General features: G+C 35.5%; 1 protein-coding gene across 1 annotated transcript in view; it reads left to right on the forward strand.

Moving 5' to 3' along the window:
• The window catches only part of akt1 (v-akt murine thymoma viral oncogene homolog 1), a 70,397-nt gene that overhangs the window by 3,836 nt on the left and 50,622 nt on the right, over positions 1–15,939 (forward strand). Inside the window, exon 2 of the mRNA XM_051133678.1 lies at positions 5,018–5,151. Within this exon, the coding sequence (XP_050989635.1) occupies positions 5,103–5,151 (49 nt within the window). The 5' untranslated portion in view covers positions 5,018–5,102. The remainder of the gene's footprint in view (positions 1–5,017; positions 5,152–15,939) is intronic.

Genomic DNA, 15,939 nt, shown 5'->3' on the forward strand with positions numbered 1-15,939 from the left:
TTTCAATTACTGAAAATAGTTTCAGTAGTTAAAAACTTAAATAAAATAATAATAAAAACTTAAATTTTGACTTGTTTACGTATTAATCATTTAAATATTTGTGTATTTTATGTAAAGTATTATATCATAGTATATAAAAAATGAACAAAAACTTACATGTTATATAAAAATATTTGTAATAAAAAATTAAGTTACTTTTTTCATTTTTTACATACTTTATATATGTATGAAACTATATATATATGTATATGTGTGTGTGTGTATATATATATATATATATATATATATATATATTAGAGCCCGTCCGATAAAGGATTTTGAAGGCCGATACCAATACAAATATTTATTGGTTTTAAAATCCAATATTCCGATATATCGGCCGATATTTTTTATTTATTTATTTTTTATTTAGGAAACGCGCAACAAAACATTAACAGATTTCCCTAACATTAGTTATTTGTAGTTATTTATGAGTTTTAACTAACATAATATGATAATGCATTTTAAAAAAGAAACTTGTTTCTTTTATTGTCACAACAGAACAGAGGAACATCAAAATATATTAAAGTTCTGAATATGTGACTCGTTAATGCTGCGGCTGAATGACAGTCTGCAACGCACACTTGGCCTCACACATGTAAAAGAAAAGCTATCTTTTATGCACAAGCTACATTTGATACTTTTTCTCTATGTCTAAATGTTCACTCCTCGCAAGTCTAACTTACATTTTACAATGCAGGGACTGTAACTACAGATATGCTAATTATAAATACAGTAATCATTACTTTATTTAGGCAGAATAAGTTCGTTGTGGTTTCCAAGCTCATTAATGTTAACATTAGCGGTCTTCCACTGATGCATTAGCTAGCTTTGTGGTTAGCTAGTCTATGATGAGCCATAAGTTAGCAATGGATAACGTCATACTGCAAATTGTAAAACATACATTTTCAATATAACAGGCCAAGGAGAGATGATACGTCTCATTGCTATAACTGTCACGCTATTAAAGAAATACTTCAGTCTCATTGTCAAAAGTTAAAAGGACAGTCAGTCAACTACACTGTAACAACGTAACGTAATTACTAGCTAATTCCGCTTCACTCTCGGCTTATTTAACAGCAGCAAAACTGGACATGATAGTCACGAATTTTGTCATGCTTATTTGAGTTAAGAGAACTAATGGGGATGTTCTTTTAATTGTTATTCAAGCAATGTATGTCTCGTGACCAACTCACCTTGAACACACTTCACCGATGATCTCACTTGCGGATAACTGGTTCTCTCTGCCCGACTCTGGCTGGATCAGCAGGTTGGCAGGATGTGTGGCGCGTTATACACGAGTGTTGCCAACAGGGACGGTGTAGAGTGCCCTCTGGTGGACAAACTATACAACGCCAACACTCATGACACTCATGAAAGGGTGTTTCGTCCGTTTTTATTTTATTTTTGAAATATTCATTTATCGGCCATTATAAATGCCGATACCGATAGTTTGGAAAATGCCTAATATCGGCCGATAATATCGGCCTGCCGATAAATCGGTCGGGCTCTAATATATATGCACACATATTTAACATAAAATTTAAGTTTTATGATCTTTAAGTTGGAATATTTTAAATAAGTATATTTTATATAAAAATGGTATGTCAAAAAGTAACAAAAATGTACATTTTATATATATATATATATTTTTCTTTTATATAAATCTTTTTTAATAAAAAAATTACTTTTTTTTACTATTTTATTAATTTTTTACATACTATATATATAACATTTTAGTTTTATGTTAAGTGTAAGTTGTAATATTTTAAATATTTGTGTATTTACAAAAATGTACATTTTACATAATATTTTTAATATAAAAAAAGTCATTTTTTTGTACATACTATATATATGTATGTGTCTCTGTGTATATCTCACACACACACACACACACACACACAAACTTAATACAAAATTTAAGGTTTTATGTTTATATTTATTTTGTTGAGTTTATTTTTAAAGAAACGAAAACCTCAATTTTATATAAAAATATTGTTAAATAAAAAATTGTTTCATTTAAGCTCATACATATATGTATATAAGTGTGTGTATGTTTGTTTATATATATATATATATATATATAGCGTATTTTTTCAGGTTTTAGTGAAACTGTTTTTTTTATAACTTCAAAAAAATAAATAAATAAATAAGTAATAATTATTATATGTATATATATAGGCGTGTTTTTTTCATTTTTAATTGCGTTACTTGCATTTTCTGTGTAATTATTGATAAAATTTACAAGCAATTTCTCATTTAGCATTGCTTCAAAGTAAATCCTGCAATAATTTTTGCTAGTGTACACTGTAAAAAAGACTTTTCAAGTTGTAAACAAAGATTAATGGAGTGTGTTTAACAAGAAAATACTATATCAGTCTTTTCACTTCTCAATTGTTTGTAACGTTTCTAGCAGTAATTGAGTGCAAATAGTTTCCTAGCTGTTTTCAAGAACATCCTACCTATTTGTTTTTCTTTTTTTCATTCTAAATTTATGGTGGTGCTGTACAGTAGGAAGCTGTCTATGTAGGCGGGACGCTAGATTTAGAGCAGAGCGAATACGAGGGGCGTCCCGTGTCTTGTACCTTTGCTTAAATGTCTGTCTGTTAATATGTGGCTCTTTTAGTCCTTCAGACCCGTCTGAACTTTGCTCCTTATAAATAAATGAGTTCCTGTAAAGCCAGCAGTCGCTGGTCAACACGTTTGTGTTTATTTACGATGGTGCCAACTTTTAAAGTCGTCTTCCTTTAGCACAGGAAGTGGTGGCTTCTGCAGTAAGCGCGATAGTGTGTCACATTATCTCTGTCGGTCGAGCGCTGCAGACTTGCAGCACTTGTTGTTGTTGTGGAGAGTGAATTGTAATAATTTGATCACTGATTGACTCAGTGTATCGAAAGTGTGTCAGTGAGGTTTTAAAAAGGACAGATCAACTTCAGCAGCAATGCAGGAGCAATTCTGAGTATTGCTAATGCTGAGAAACTGCTGCCGAAGTTTTACAAAGCAGTAAGTCACTGGAAGTTGTGTGTTGGTATTTACCACAGAGATTTTACCACAGAAAAGGGTGTTAGGTTTATCAGGCAGTTTATTAGCTTTGAGGTTATTTGCCTTTTGTTTGTCTAGAAACTGTTTCTGTGTTTATTAGTTCCCTGATGATTTTAAAGGGGCAGCTCACCCAAAAAAATAAACATTTTGTCAAGTTGTTTCAAACCTGTATGAACAACTTGAGGATGAAATAATTCTGGCATCATTAAGTTTTTTTTTTATTAAATACAAAATGAAGATAATTTAAAGAATTTTGGCCACCAAACAGTTGACGGTACCCATTGACTTCCATAGTATTTTTTTTTCTGTACTATGGAAGTCAATGGGGACCATTATGCAACTACTTGATGGTGAAATAATTCTGGATTCATTTACTTTTTTTTTTTTTTTTAATTGAACACAAGATTAAGATATTTTGAAGAATGTTGGCAACCAAACAGTTGTCGGTACCCATTGACTTCTATAGTATTTTTTTAATACTATGGAAGTCAATGGGGACCATTACACAACAATTTGAGGCTGAAATAATTCTGCCATCATTTACTCTTCCTTTTTTTTTTTTTTTCTTTCTGTTGAACATAAAATGAAGATATTTTGAAGAATGTTGGCAACCAAACAGTTGTCGGCACCCATTGACTTCTGTAGTATTTTCTTCTATACTATGGGAATCAGTGGGGACCATTACACAACAGTTTGAGGGTGAAATAATTCTGCCATCATTAAGTTTTTTTTTTTTTTACTATTGAACACAAAATTAAGATATCTTGAGGAATGTTGGCAACCAAACAGTTGACGGTACCCATTGACTTACATAGTGTTTATTTCTATACTATGGAAGTCAATGGGGACCATTACGAAACAACTTGAGGGTGAAATAAATTTGCCATCATTAAGTTTCTTCTTTCTATTGAACACAAAATGAAGATATTTTGAGGAATGCTGGCAACCAAACAGTTGACGGCACCCATTGACTTCTATGGTATTTTTTCTATACTATGGAAGTCAATGGGGACCATTACGCACAACTTGAGGATGAAATAATTCTGGCATCAAGTTTTTTTTTTTCTATTGAACACAAAATGAAGATATTTTGAAGAATTTTGGCAACCAAACAGTTGACGGTACCCATTGACTTCTATAGTGTTTCTTCTATACTATGGAAGTCAATGGGAACCATTACACAACAACTTAAGGGGAAATAATTCTGCCATCATTAATTTTTTTTTCCTACTGAACTCAAAATAAAGATATTTTGAGGAATGTTGGCAACCAAACATTTGTTGGCACCCATTGACTTGCATAGTGTTTATTTCTATACAATGGAATTCAGTGGGGACCATTACGAAACAACTTGAGGGTAAAATAAATTTGCCATCATTAAGTTTCTTCTTTCTATTGAACACAAAATGAAGATATTTTGAGGAATGCTGGCAACCAAACAGTTGATGGCACCCATTGACTTCTATGGTATTTTTTCTATACTATGGAAGTCAATGGGGACCATTACGCACAACTTGAGGATGAAATAATTCTGCCATCAAGTTTTTTTCTTCCTATTGAACAAAATGAAGATATTGAAGAATGTTTGCGGTACCCATTGAAGTTGGCGGTACCCATTGACTTATATGGTATTTTTTCTATACTACGGAAGTCAATGGGGACCATTACACAACAGCTTGAGGGTGAAATAAATTTACCATCATTATGTTTTTTTCCCCTACTAAACACAAAATGAAGATATTTTGAGGAATGTTAGTAACCAAACTGTTATTGGTACCCATTGACAGTCAAGGTTTTAGGTTTGGAGCAGCTAAAGAGTGAGTAAATGCTGACAGAGCTGTCATTTTTGGGTGAACTGTCGCTTTAAGTGTTTAGATGTGATGAAAGGCACAGGTTGAAGTGGTTTTAAACTAATTTTCACACCATTCTCCCACAGGTTGACTCGTGTGAAGAGGCTTTACGCTGGCCGGAACGAAGGACTCGGCGGATCTGGATAGACTGACGGTCTGCCGGCCGAAAGCATGACGACGGACGTGGTGATCGTGAAGGAGGGATGGCTCCACAAGCGAGGTGCGTGCACGGTTTAGCATGTATCGATCTGCTGCGATCGCATACTGAACAATAGCTTTGAGCGCCTGGAGGCAGAGAGCAAACAGAGGAAGAGTGATTTACATGAGAGAACAGAGCGGCTCAAGCGCTTTCCCTTCAGGCTGTTTTCACACACAGATAGCGGAAGCTTCAGTAAACAAGTCACTAAAGCATCAAGAGTGCTGACTGAGTTCATAACGAATCAAAGATTTGTTTGATCGCCTGATTCTGGAGTTTCCCTGAAAGTCTTGGGACATTTTGTGTTCATGTTTCTAAACACCTACACAATCATTTAAAGCCCAGATGATCATAAATTCACCCCGTTACTGAGAATGATTCATCAGTAATGTTATTCAAAAAACAACATTTGTTGTTAAGATTAGTTAATGCATTAGCTAACACGAATGATTATATCTTGTAAATAGAAATTTTGTCATTGTTTTGGAGCACACTATCTTATTTCATGGGGAGCTTGAACATTATTGTATTTTAATGATGTATTACTAAATGTCAAAATAATAATAATTACAATAATAGACATAAATAAATAAAAATTGTAATAATAGATGCATTGAAAAATAGTAATAAAATTAATTTTAAAATAATTATATATATTATTTAAAATTAAATTGCAGGGTTATTATAGTTAACTAACAATGAGCAAAGAGCAATATATTTTTTAAAGCATTTATAAATTGTTGTTAGTATAAATATAATTATTCATGTTAGTTCACAGTGCATTATTAATTTTATTGCATTTTTAACTTAGTTTTAAATTTTTTCATTTTAATGTATGACTAAATGTCAAAATACTGCTACTACTGGTACTGATGATGATAATAATAAATTTGTAATAATTAATACATTAAAAAATACTAATTCAGTTAATATCAGAATAATTATATGAATTAATTCAAATTAAATTGCAGGGTTATTATAGTTGTCTAACAATGAGCAAAGAGCAATATTATTTTAAAGCATTTATGAACTGTTGTTGTTTGTTAGCATAAATATAATTGTTCATGTTAGTTCACAGTGCATTATTAATTTTATTGCATTTTTAACTTTTTAATTTGAACAATTTATGACTAAATGTCAATACTACTACTGGTACGGATAATAATAATAATAATACATTTGTAATAATTAATATATTGTAAAATACTAATGAAATTAATATTAAAATTATGAATTATTTAAAATTAAATTGCTATTACAGTTGACTAACAATGAGCAAAGAGCAATATATTTTTTTAAAGCATTTCGAAACTGTTGTTGTTTGTTAGTACAAATATAATTGCTCATGTTAATTCACAGTGCATTATTAATTTTTATTTATTCATTTTATTTTTTATTATTAACTTTTTTTTATTTTTTAAAAATACTACTACTATTGGTACTTATAATAATATTAATACATTAGTAATAAATAAATACATTCATAATAAGTAAATAATTAAATTAATAATATAAATGAATTATAATGTTTTAGAAGTATTGTTCATTGCAGAGTTATTACAGTTAACTGAAACTAAAATTTAAAATCTTAAAAACATTTTTATTACATGAAAAAATAACAAATGAAACCTTACTGTAAATTGTTACCAACAAAATGATTTTCATTAAAATTTTAACTACTTCAGCATCATCCACTCAAATCCACATGACTAAAATCAATGTTTTGTCTCACTGAAATCCTGTTTTACTCTAAAATGCGTCACAATAGGTTCAAAGAATGGGTTACGAGCCGCGTTGCACATAGACCCAGGATGCTCCTTGAAACTGCTCTAGATTGGTTTGACTCTTTCTGTTGAGTGTGTGTGAATGTACTTTCTGTGGTGATCACAGATGTGGTCGATTAGGGTTGTGTATTGTCCTGGAAACTGCCACAAATGCATGAGAGAGATTTACATAGTCAGTTTCTTGTATCGATCTCTCTTGCACAGTTCTTGCTTCGATTTTGTCTAGTATGGCATCTCATGGAAATGTTTATTTATATATATTTTGACCAAACCCCGCCTCATTCTCACAATCACAATCAAAATCAGATCCTTTTTTGAATGCCACGCCCACATCTCAACATCCAATCAACAACAGATGCGTATAACCAAGCCCCGCCTGATTTTTTCTCGGTTTTACGTCATAATGCAAAAGAAAAGATCTGTTGCTGATTCAGTTTCATTGCAAATATTGATGCAAGGATCATATTGTTTTGAATGTGTTGAATCTGGATTATTAATGTGCACATGATTAGTTGAACGTCATGGTAGCTGGTTTGTGTTATTGTTGGTTAAGTTTAGTATTTGAGGTGCGTTTAGCAACATGTTCACACATTTCTGTGCACACATGTTGAATGAACCTGTATCACATCCACCCTGCTAACCAGAGCTGCTGTTTAGAGACACGAACGGTGGCATGTGTGATGGTTTTAGCAGAAGATCCACTCCGCTGTGACGTCAGACGGCCGTCTGGTTAACCAGAACAGGAAACAGGGAGGAGGTGGTGAAGGGGAAGGACCGTTATTTAGATCTCAGCGGCCGATACAGAAAAATGTGAATGGAGGGTCTGCAGGGACGGGAAGTGTGTTTTCCAGTAGAAATAATGTCTGGCTCTTTGACTGTAATAATGTCTGTGACTTTTCCCCCAGTTACACGGCACACATACTCATTTAAAAGTGAAAGCAAAAACAATGAATACTTTTATTCAACAAGGATGCATTAAATTGATCAAAAGTGAGAGTAAACACTTTATAATGTTTCAAAAGATTTCTATTTTGAGTAAATGCTCAGTTTCCACAAACATATTGGACAGCACAACTGTTTTTAACAGTGAAAATAATCAGAAATGCTTCTTGAGGAGCAAATCAGCATATTAGAATGATTTCTGAAGGATCATGTGACACTGAAGACTAGAATAATGATGCTGAAAATTCAGCTTTGATCATAGAAATAAATTACATTTTAACGGCTATTTGCATAGAAAACAACTATTTTAAATTGTAAAAATATTTCACATTTTTTACAGTTTTTCCTCTATTTTTAAACAAATAAATACAGACTTGGTGAGCAGAAGAGTCGTCTTCATTTTTTTTTTTTTTTATTTGGCATAGTTTAAGTCTGAAAGCCTTACACACACACACACGCACGCACACATATATCTCTCTCTGCGTCTCTCTCCCGTCAGGAGTGTTTGTCCGGTCGGCTGTCAGAGCGCCAGCAGCTGTGCCCAGTGAAATGTCACCGGGACTGTCCGTGTGTTTTGATTGGACGGCGTCCGTCCCCGTCGGCCAGAGCAAAAGGCTTCTGGTGGACGGGTGAAGATGTCACGTCACTGTCAGCTCACCTTTGCCACCGTCTGCCATCACACAGACGGTTTGTTTAGTGCGTTTGACCCGTCTCGATGCCCGCTGTCCAGAGACAACACACGCTCTGAGTTTAATACAACGGTGTGGAATCTGACAGCGTCCGTCCAAGAGGAATGTGAGTGTGTGTCTGTAGACTTGAGCTCTTCTGGTCTCATGAACATACAGACTATTCATTACAAACAGCTCTGTTATTCTTAATCGTTTCTGGCCTGTTTTCTAGTACAGATATCTAAACATTCTTAAATCAAGACACATTTGCGTAAGATGCAAAATGATGTAATTTATAAAGGGAGTTTATACTTAAAACAAGAGCACATATCTGCCAGTGGGGTCAGAAAAAAAAACTTGTTTTCTCTGAGTTATGTTGATTGTTCGGACTCCACTGGCAGATATTTCTTCTTGTTTTAAAGGAATAGTTCACCCAAAAATAAAATGTGCTGTAAAATGTGGTTGTCTGGGTGTTGCTATGATACTGGAGTGTTATAAGTGGTTGCCTGGGTGTTGTTATGTTACCAGAGTACTGTGAGTGGTTGTCATGATGCTATGATGTTAGAATGTTATGAGTGGTTGCCAGGGTGTTGCTATGATGTTAGAATGTTGCAAGTGGTTGCCTTGGTGTTGCTATGATGTTAGAATGTTATGAGTGGTTGCCAGGGTGTTGCTATGATACTGGAGTGCTGTGAGTGGTTGCCTTGGTGTTGCTATGATGTTAGAATGTTATGAGTGGTTGCCAGGGTGTTGCTATGATACTAGAGTGCTGTGAGCGGTTGCCAGGGTGTTGCTATGATGTTAGAATGTTGCAAGTGGTTGTCTTGGTGTTGCTATGATGTTAGAATGTTATAAGTGGTTGCCAGGTTGTTGCTATGATACTAGAGTGCTGTGAGCGGTTGCCAGGGTGTTGCTATGATGTTGGAATGTTGCAAGTGGTTGTCTTGGTGTTGCTATGATGTTAAAATATTATGAGTGGTTGCCAGGGTGTTGCTATGGTGTTAGAATGTTATAACTGGTTGCCAGGTTGTTGCTATGATACTAGAGTGCTGTGAGCGGTTGCCAGGGTGTTGCTATGATGTTAGAATGTTGCAAGTGGTTGTCTTGGTGTTGCTATGATGTTAAAATATTATGAGTGGTTGCCAGGGTGTTGCTATGATGTTAGAATGTTATGAGTGGTTGCCAGGGTGTTGCTATGATGTTAAAATATTATGAGTGGTTGCCAGGGTGTTGCTATGATGTTAAAATGTTGCAAGTGGTTGTCTTGGTGTTGCTATGATGTTAGAATGTTATGAGTGGTTGCCAGGGTGTTCCTATGATACTAGAGTGCTGTGAGTGGTTGCTATGATACTAGAGTGCTGTGAGTGGTTGCCAGGGTGTTGCTATGATACTAGAGTGCTGTGAGTGATTGCCAGGGTGTTGCTATGATGTTAGAATGTTGCAAGTGGTTGCCTTGTTGCTATGTGGTTTCTAGGATGATGCTAGAGTGTTGGGAGTGGTTGTCCATCAGTTAACATTTTGAGAAGCCAAAGCTGAAAAAAATCTATCTGTTAGACCTTTTTTTAACTAAAACACTTCACAATAATGCTTCCTCCAGTGAAAATTGTATTATGGTTTATGGAGTCGGATTTTAGTTAAAAACATCTTGATGGATTTGTTTCTGCTTTTGTTTTCTCAAGATGTTAACTGATGGACTGGAGTGTGGATTACTTGTGGATTATTGTGGTGTTTTTATCAGCTGTTTGGACTCTCATTCTGACGGCACCCATTCATTACAGTGGATCCATTAGTGAACATCTAGGCCTGCTGAGAAAGAAACTATTTTTGCAGTGTTTCAAGTGTGTCTTGATGTATGTTGTTTTCAAAGCAGCAGCCTAGAAATGCAAATGTTGTTCTTATCGTGAAGTATTTTACAATAGCTGTACCAAACCCATTGTGAGTGCCTCAAGGTCATTTGGATGAAATGCTAGTTCATGTCTACAGTTAATTACGCTTGATTGGATTGGGAAATATTTAAAGTTCACCCTATTTACCCTGAAATTAAACCGTTATCTTTTACTTGCCACTTGCACAATAGGAGATGTTTAGATGTTCACACTGCTCTTTTCATGTTCTTTGGAAGAATACTATGTCAAATCCAACAAGGAGCACAAAGAAGCACCATAAATAGTCTATAATTAGCTGAGTATTCAGTTTTGGGTGAACTATTCTGTGAATTAAAGTATTCATTTAATGCATAGCATTCCTGTAGCTCAAATAGCAATGCTAAGGTCATAGGTCTGATTCTTAGGGAAGGTATGAACTGATCAAACCAAACCAAAAACAGAGAAGATGCATTTTTGTTGCATCCGTTGCATGCTGGTCTTTAGTAGTGTATTGAGTTTGTTTTTGGAGAATAATGACAGATTTCAGAAGTGTAATGGTTTTTATCTCAGTGATGGTTCCTCTATGAATCCAGGTCATTGTGCTCTTGTCTATAAATATAATTTAACAGCAGCAGCTGAGGGATTTCTTCCGCGTTATAAAGAGGATTCAAAGTTTGTTATAGTCTGCATTCAGTTCTCCAGCTACGGAAACGCTCCATAAATGGCATCGACCTCACAATCCCCGTACTGGAGAAGGTCACATTCTAGATCTGAGAATGACCTGGTGCTTTCGTTTCCTGCTTTAAAAAATCATTATCCTCCTGATTCTGCGTTGATGTGTTCATGTGCGTGTGCTGGAAACTGGCATTAAATTGTTCCTTCTTTTCTTTTTGCCACTTTTTGTCCACATCTCTGTTTAAGTTCAGCATAAAATCAAAATGTGCTCTCTTTATTCATGTTTCTGCTCTTAATGTGAACCATTCATCAATCATGTTTCTTTACAGAAATAAATGTTTGTCTTCATAATCCCTCATACTTTGAATTATGTTAGAATAATGTGCACTAATGAAGTACCTAAAACATCTAACAAATAAGTGCGAATAAACATCTCTTTAGTGTTTTTAGACATTCTGTAGGTCTGTTTTATCTGCCAGAGCTCAGCAGTTTGAGATCTTCTCTCTTTGTTTCAGTATGTGGAGGAGATTGACGTCATACGTTCGTCCGATTCATTCCAGCTAACGTAAAGAGGTTATGTTTTACAAAGCAAGAAATGTGCTGTTTTTCTGCCAAGTTGAGGACATGATGAAACATCAAAGAACCAGCCAAAGAACATCAGGGCCAAGAGCTCAGTGTAGGCCAGTAAAACTGAGGCCTGATTCATGAGCTGAGCTCTCCATTATCTGAGCTGTGCGACTGGTGTAAAGAAACGTCCCCTCGTTAGACTAATGAAGGGAAAATCAGTTTGAATGGTGGGAAGTGAATTTATGACATATTTGCTGGATGAAAGTACTTTATGAATTTCTTTTGTCCAAAAGACCACCTAGAAAGAATAATATAGTATAGAATAATAAGAATAATATAAAAAAATAGGAGTTTATGTTTTCTGAAAAAAATATTGTCGCTAGAATGTTGTGAACAGTTGCTAGGGTGTTGCTGTGTGGTTGCCATGATGTTGCTATAGTTGCCAGGGTGTTGTTATGATGCTAGGATAATGCTAGAATCTTGCTTTGTGGTTGCCTGGATGGTGCTGTTTGGTTGCTAGAATGATCCTAGAGTCTTGCTTTGTGGTTGCCAAGGTGTTGCTATGTTGTTGCTGTAATTCTAGAGTGTTGTGAGTGGTTGCCTGGGTGTTGCTATGATGCTAGAATGTTGCACATAGTTGCCAGGGTGTTGCTATGATGCTGCAGTGTTGTGAGTGGTTGCCAGGATGTTACTGTGTGGTTGCTAAGATGCTAAAGTGTTGTGTGTGATTGCCAGCATGTTGCTATGTGGTGGCTAGGATGATGCTAGAGTAATGAGTGGTTTCCTGGGTGTTGCTATGTGGTTGCCTAGGTGTCACTATGATGCTTGAGTGTTATAAGTGGTTGCCTGGGTGTTGCTATGACGCTTGAGTGTTGCGAGTGGTTGCCTGGGTGTTGCTATGACGCTTGAGTGTTGCGAGTGCTTGCCAGGGTGTTGCTATGTGGTTGTCAGGGTGTTGTTATGATACTAGACTGTTGTGAGTGGTTGCCTGGGTGTTGCTATGATTCTAGAGTTTTGTGAGTGTTTGCCTGGGTGTTGCGTTGTGGTTGTCAGGGTGTTGTTATGATGCTAGACTGTTGTGAGTGGTTGCCTGGGTGTTGCTATGATTCTAGAGTTTTGCGAGTGTTTGCCTGGGTGTTGCGTTGTGGTTGTCAGGGTGTTGTTATGATACTAGACTGTTGTGAGTGGTTGCCTGGGTGTTGCTATGATTCTAGAGTTTTGCGAGTGTTTGCCTGGGTGTTGCGTTGTGGTTGTTAGGGTGTTGTTATGATGCTAGAGTTTTGTGAGTGGTTGCCAAGGTGTTGCTGTGTTGTTGCTGTAATTCTAGAGTGTTGTGAGTAGGGCTGCAACGATTAATCGAACGATGTGTGAGGCGCGTTTAGTCAATGAAGCCGGTACGTTGATTAGTAGTAAAGCTCCATCACGTGCGTTCAGTACACAGAGCAAGTAATACACAGAGCCGTAAAGCACTGACAAGCCACGCCAAATCGGCCGCAAAATCGAATTCGATTTTGAGCACGATTTTGGCGTAGCTTGTCAGTGCTTTACGGCTCTGTGTATTACTTGCTGCTCCAGCTGAACGCACGTGATGGAGCTTTACTACTAATCAACGTACCGGCTTCATTGACTAAACGCGCCTTACGACATCGTTCGATTAATCGTTGCAGCCCTAGTTGTGAGTGGTTGCCTGGGTGTTGCTATGTGGATGCTAGGATGATGCTAGAATGTTAAGTGGTTGCCAGGGTGTTGCTATGATGCTTGAGTGTTGCGAATGGTTGCTAGGATGATGCTAGAGTGTTAAGTTAAAAAAGAATTCATTGTTTTTATTGTTGTGAATATTTTTTTAGGATCATTTTAATTCCTTTTATATGTAAAGCACTTTGAATTACCATTGTGAATTAAATGTGCTATATAAATAAACCTTGCCTTGCCTTAAGTGATTGCCAGGGTGTTGTTATGATGCTGGAGTGTTGCGAATGGTTACCTGGGTGATTCTATGTGGTTGCAAAGATAATGCTAGATTATTAAGTAGGTGCCAGGGTGTTGCTGTGTGGTTGCCAGGGTGTTGCTATGTGGTTTCCGAAGTGTTGCTATGTCACAGGAGTGTTGTGAGTGGTTGTCAGAGGTTGATATGGCATTTGTTAATTTTTTAAAATCTGCTTTTATTTGTGTGTAGTTGAAATGTTCTGTGAGATGATTTCAGCAGGTGAATATGGTGCATCTGATCACACTGTCCTCAACAACACACATGCTTTGAGGATTCATTCACGTTTAGAGCTCAAACGCTTCACTTACACCCTAAGCTTTAATGCAATGCCTCAGAAACACAGTTGTCAAAACACCTTTATTTATATAGTGCTTTATACAATACGGATTGTGTCAAAATAGCTTTAGAGTGTTAAACAGGAAAACGGTGTGTCGATAATGCAAGAGAACAATAGTAAACAGTCAGTTTTTCAGTTAAAGTCAATTCATCATTGCTTCAGTGATGTCATCGTTGTGTGTTTGAGACATTAAATGTGTGGAGTTGCATGTAAAGACGGGTTGTTCATATGATTAGAGAGCACCGGGCGTCACTGGTGGTCTAGTCTGGGTGTGTCTGCGGCTGTAGATTGTGTACGTCTGTGTACATGGGTGTGCCGCACAGCTTTAAATTCACAACACATCTCAATCTCTGAGTTTGAGACTGACATGTCTCTTTCACCTCTGCCATAGATCTACCTTTTTAGAAATGTTCTTTTGCCTCTCTAGCTTTCACTTTCAGTTATGGATGTTTAGTTTTTTAATACTTTGTCTCTTTTCTAGCATTACAGATAAGATGGCAAGTATCTTCTAACACTTTTAGTACCTCAATTTTCTCACCATTTTGATATATTTTTTATGTATCCTGTATTCTGCTTAACTCATAACAGTAGAACTCTAGATTTTCAGAACCTGAAAATCTATTTTAGCACCTTAAAATGTTAGATTTTGAGAAGCTTACATTTTTGAATCTTAAATCTGAACATTTTAGAACTTTAGATTTTCAAAACGTGACGTATTTAGAACTTTACGTTTTAAGGCCTTTTGAATTTAAATCCTTAATTTTTTTAACCATAGGTATTTAAAACGTTACATTTTTAGAACCTTACATTTTAGAAACTTGATTTTAAAATGTTACATTTTTAGAAGCTTAATTTTTTTAACCTTAGAATTTTAAAAACTTTACATTTTTAGAACGTTAGATTTTTAAAACCTGACATATTTAGAACTTTACGTTTTAGAGCCTTTTGAATTTAAATCCTCCATTTTTTTTCAACCTTAGGTTTTTAAAACTTGACATTTTTAGAACCTTACATTTTAGAAACTTGATTTTTTTAACCTTAAAATTTTTAAACTTAACACTTTTAGAACCTTAGATTTTTAAAACCTGATATTCTTTACAATCTTACATTTTTCACCAGTTCTTGTACACAGTTAATTTGTCACGTTGGCAAGGGATTAGTATCCTTTTTAGTTCTTATTATTTACAGATATCACTAAAAGTACCTGCTGAACACTAATTGGCTCATTTTAGCTTCAGGCGACACTGTCATGGATCGTGTTGCACACAGACGGAAAAGCACCAGTTTTATTGACCGGCTTCTACACAGTTTCCTAGAATCATTGTGAAATCTGGTTTCCATCAGTCATGTTTATATTTGATACAATGAACACTTTTAGGTCAATGGCTAAAATTGAATATGACAATATGAGTCATTTAAGTTCACACTAACTGTGTATTTATATGTATACACTACCGTTTAAGAGTTTGGCGTCGGCAGGATTTCTGTAATGTTTTGGGAAAAAAAAGTCTCTTATGTTCAGCAGGTCTGCATTTATTTGCTCAAAGATGCAGTAAAAATAGTCAGTTATTATTCTAATTTAAAACAGATGTTTTGTATGTGATTGTATGTTAAAATGTAATTTATCTCTGTGGTCAAAGCTGAATTTTCAGCATCATTACTCCAGGCTTCAGTGTCACACGATCCTTCAGAAATCATTCTGATATGCTGATTTGCTGCTCAAGAAACATTAATATTTTTGTGGAAACTGATACAATTTTTTTCAGAATTCACAGATGGTAGAAATTAAAAGAACAGCATTTATTAGAGATAGAAATCTTTCTGCTAGACAAGAAGTGCTCATAAAACAGCTAATTTCTCATCTGACTGGCCTACGATGATCTTTCCCATGTATCCAGCGCGGCACGCATCTCCTCTCCTCTCCTCTGACTCTATTCATCACTGTCCAAACGTGACAGCTGAGCCGTGCCGTCAGCGCCGGTGCTCT

This window comes from Labeo rohita, chromosome 17, assembly GCF_022985175.1.
Source record: "Labeo rohita strain BAU-BD-2019 chromosome 17, IGBB_LRoh.1.0, whole genome shotgun sequence".
NCBI lineage: Eukaryota > Metazoa > Chordata > Actinopteri > Cypriniformes > Cyprinidae > Labeo > Labeo rohita.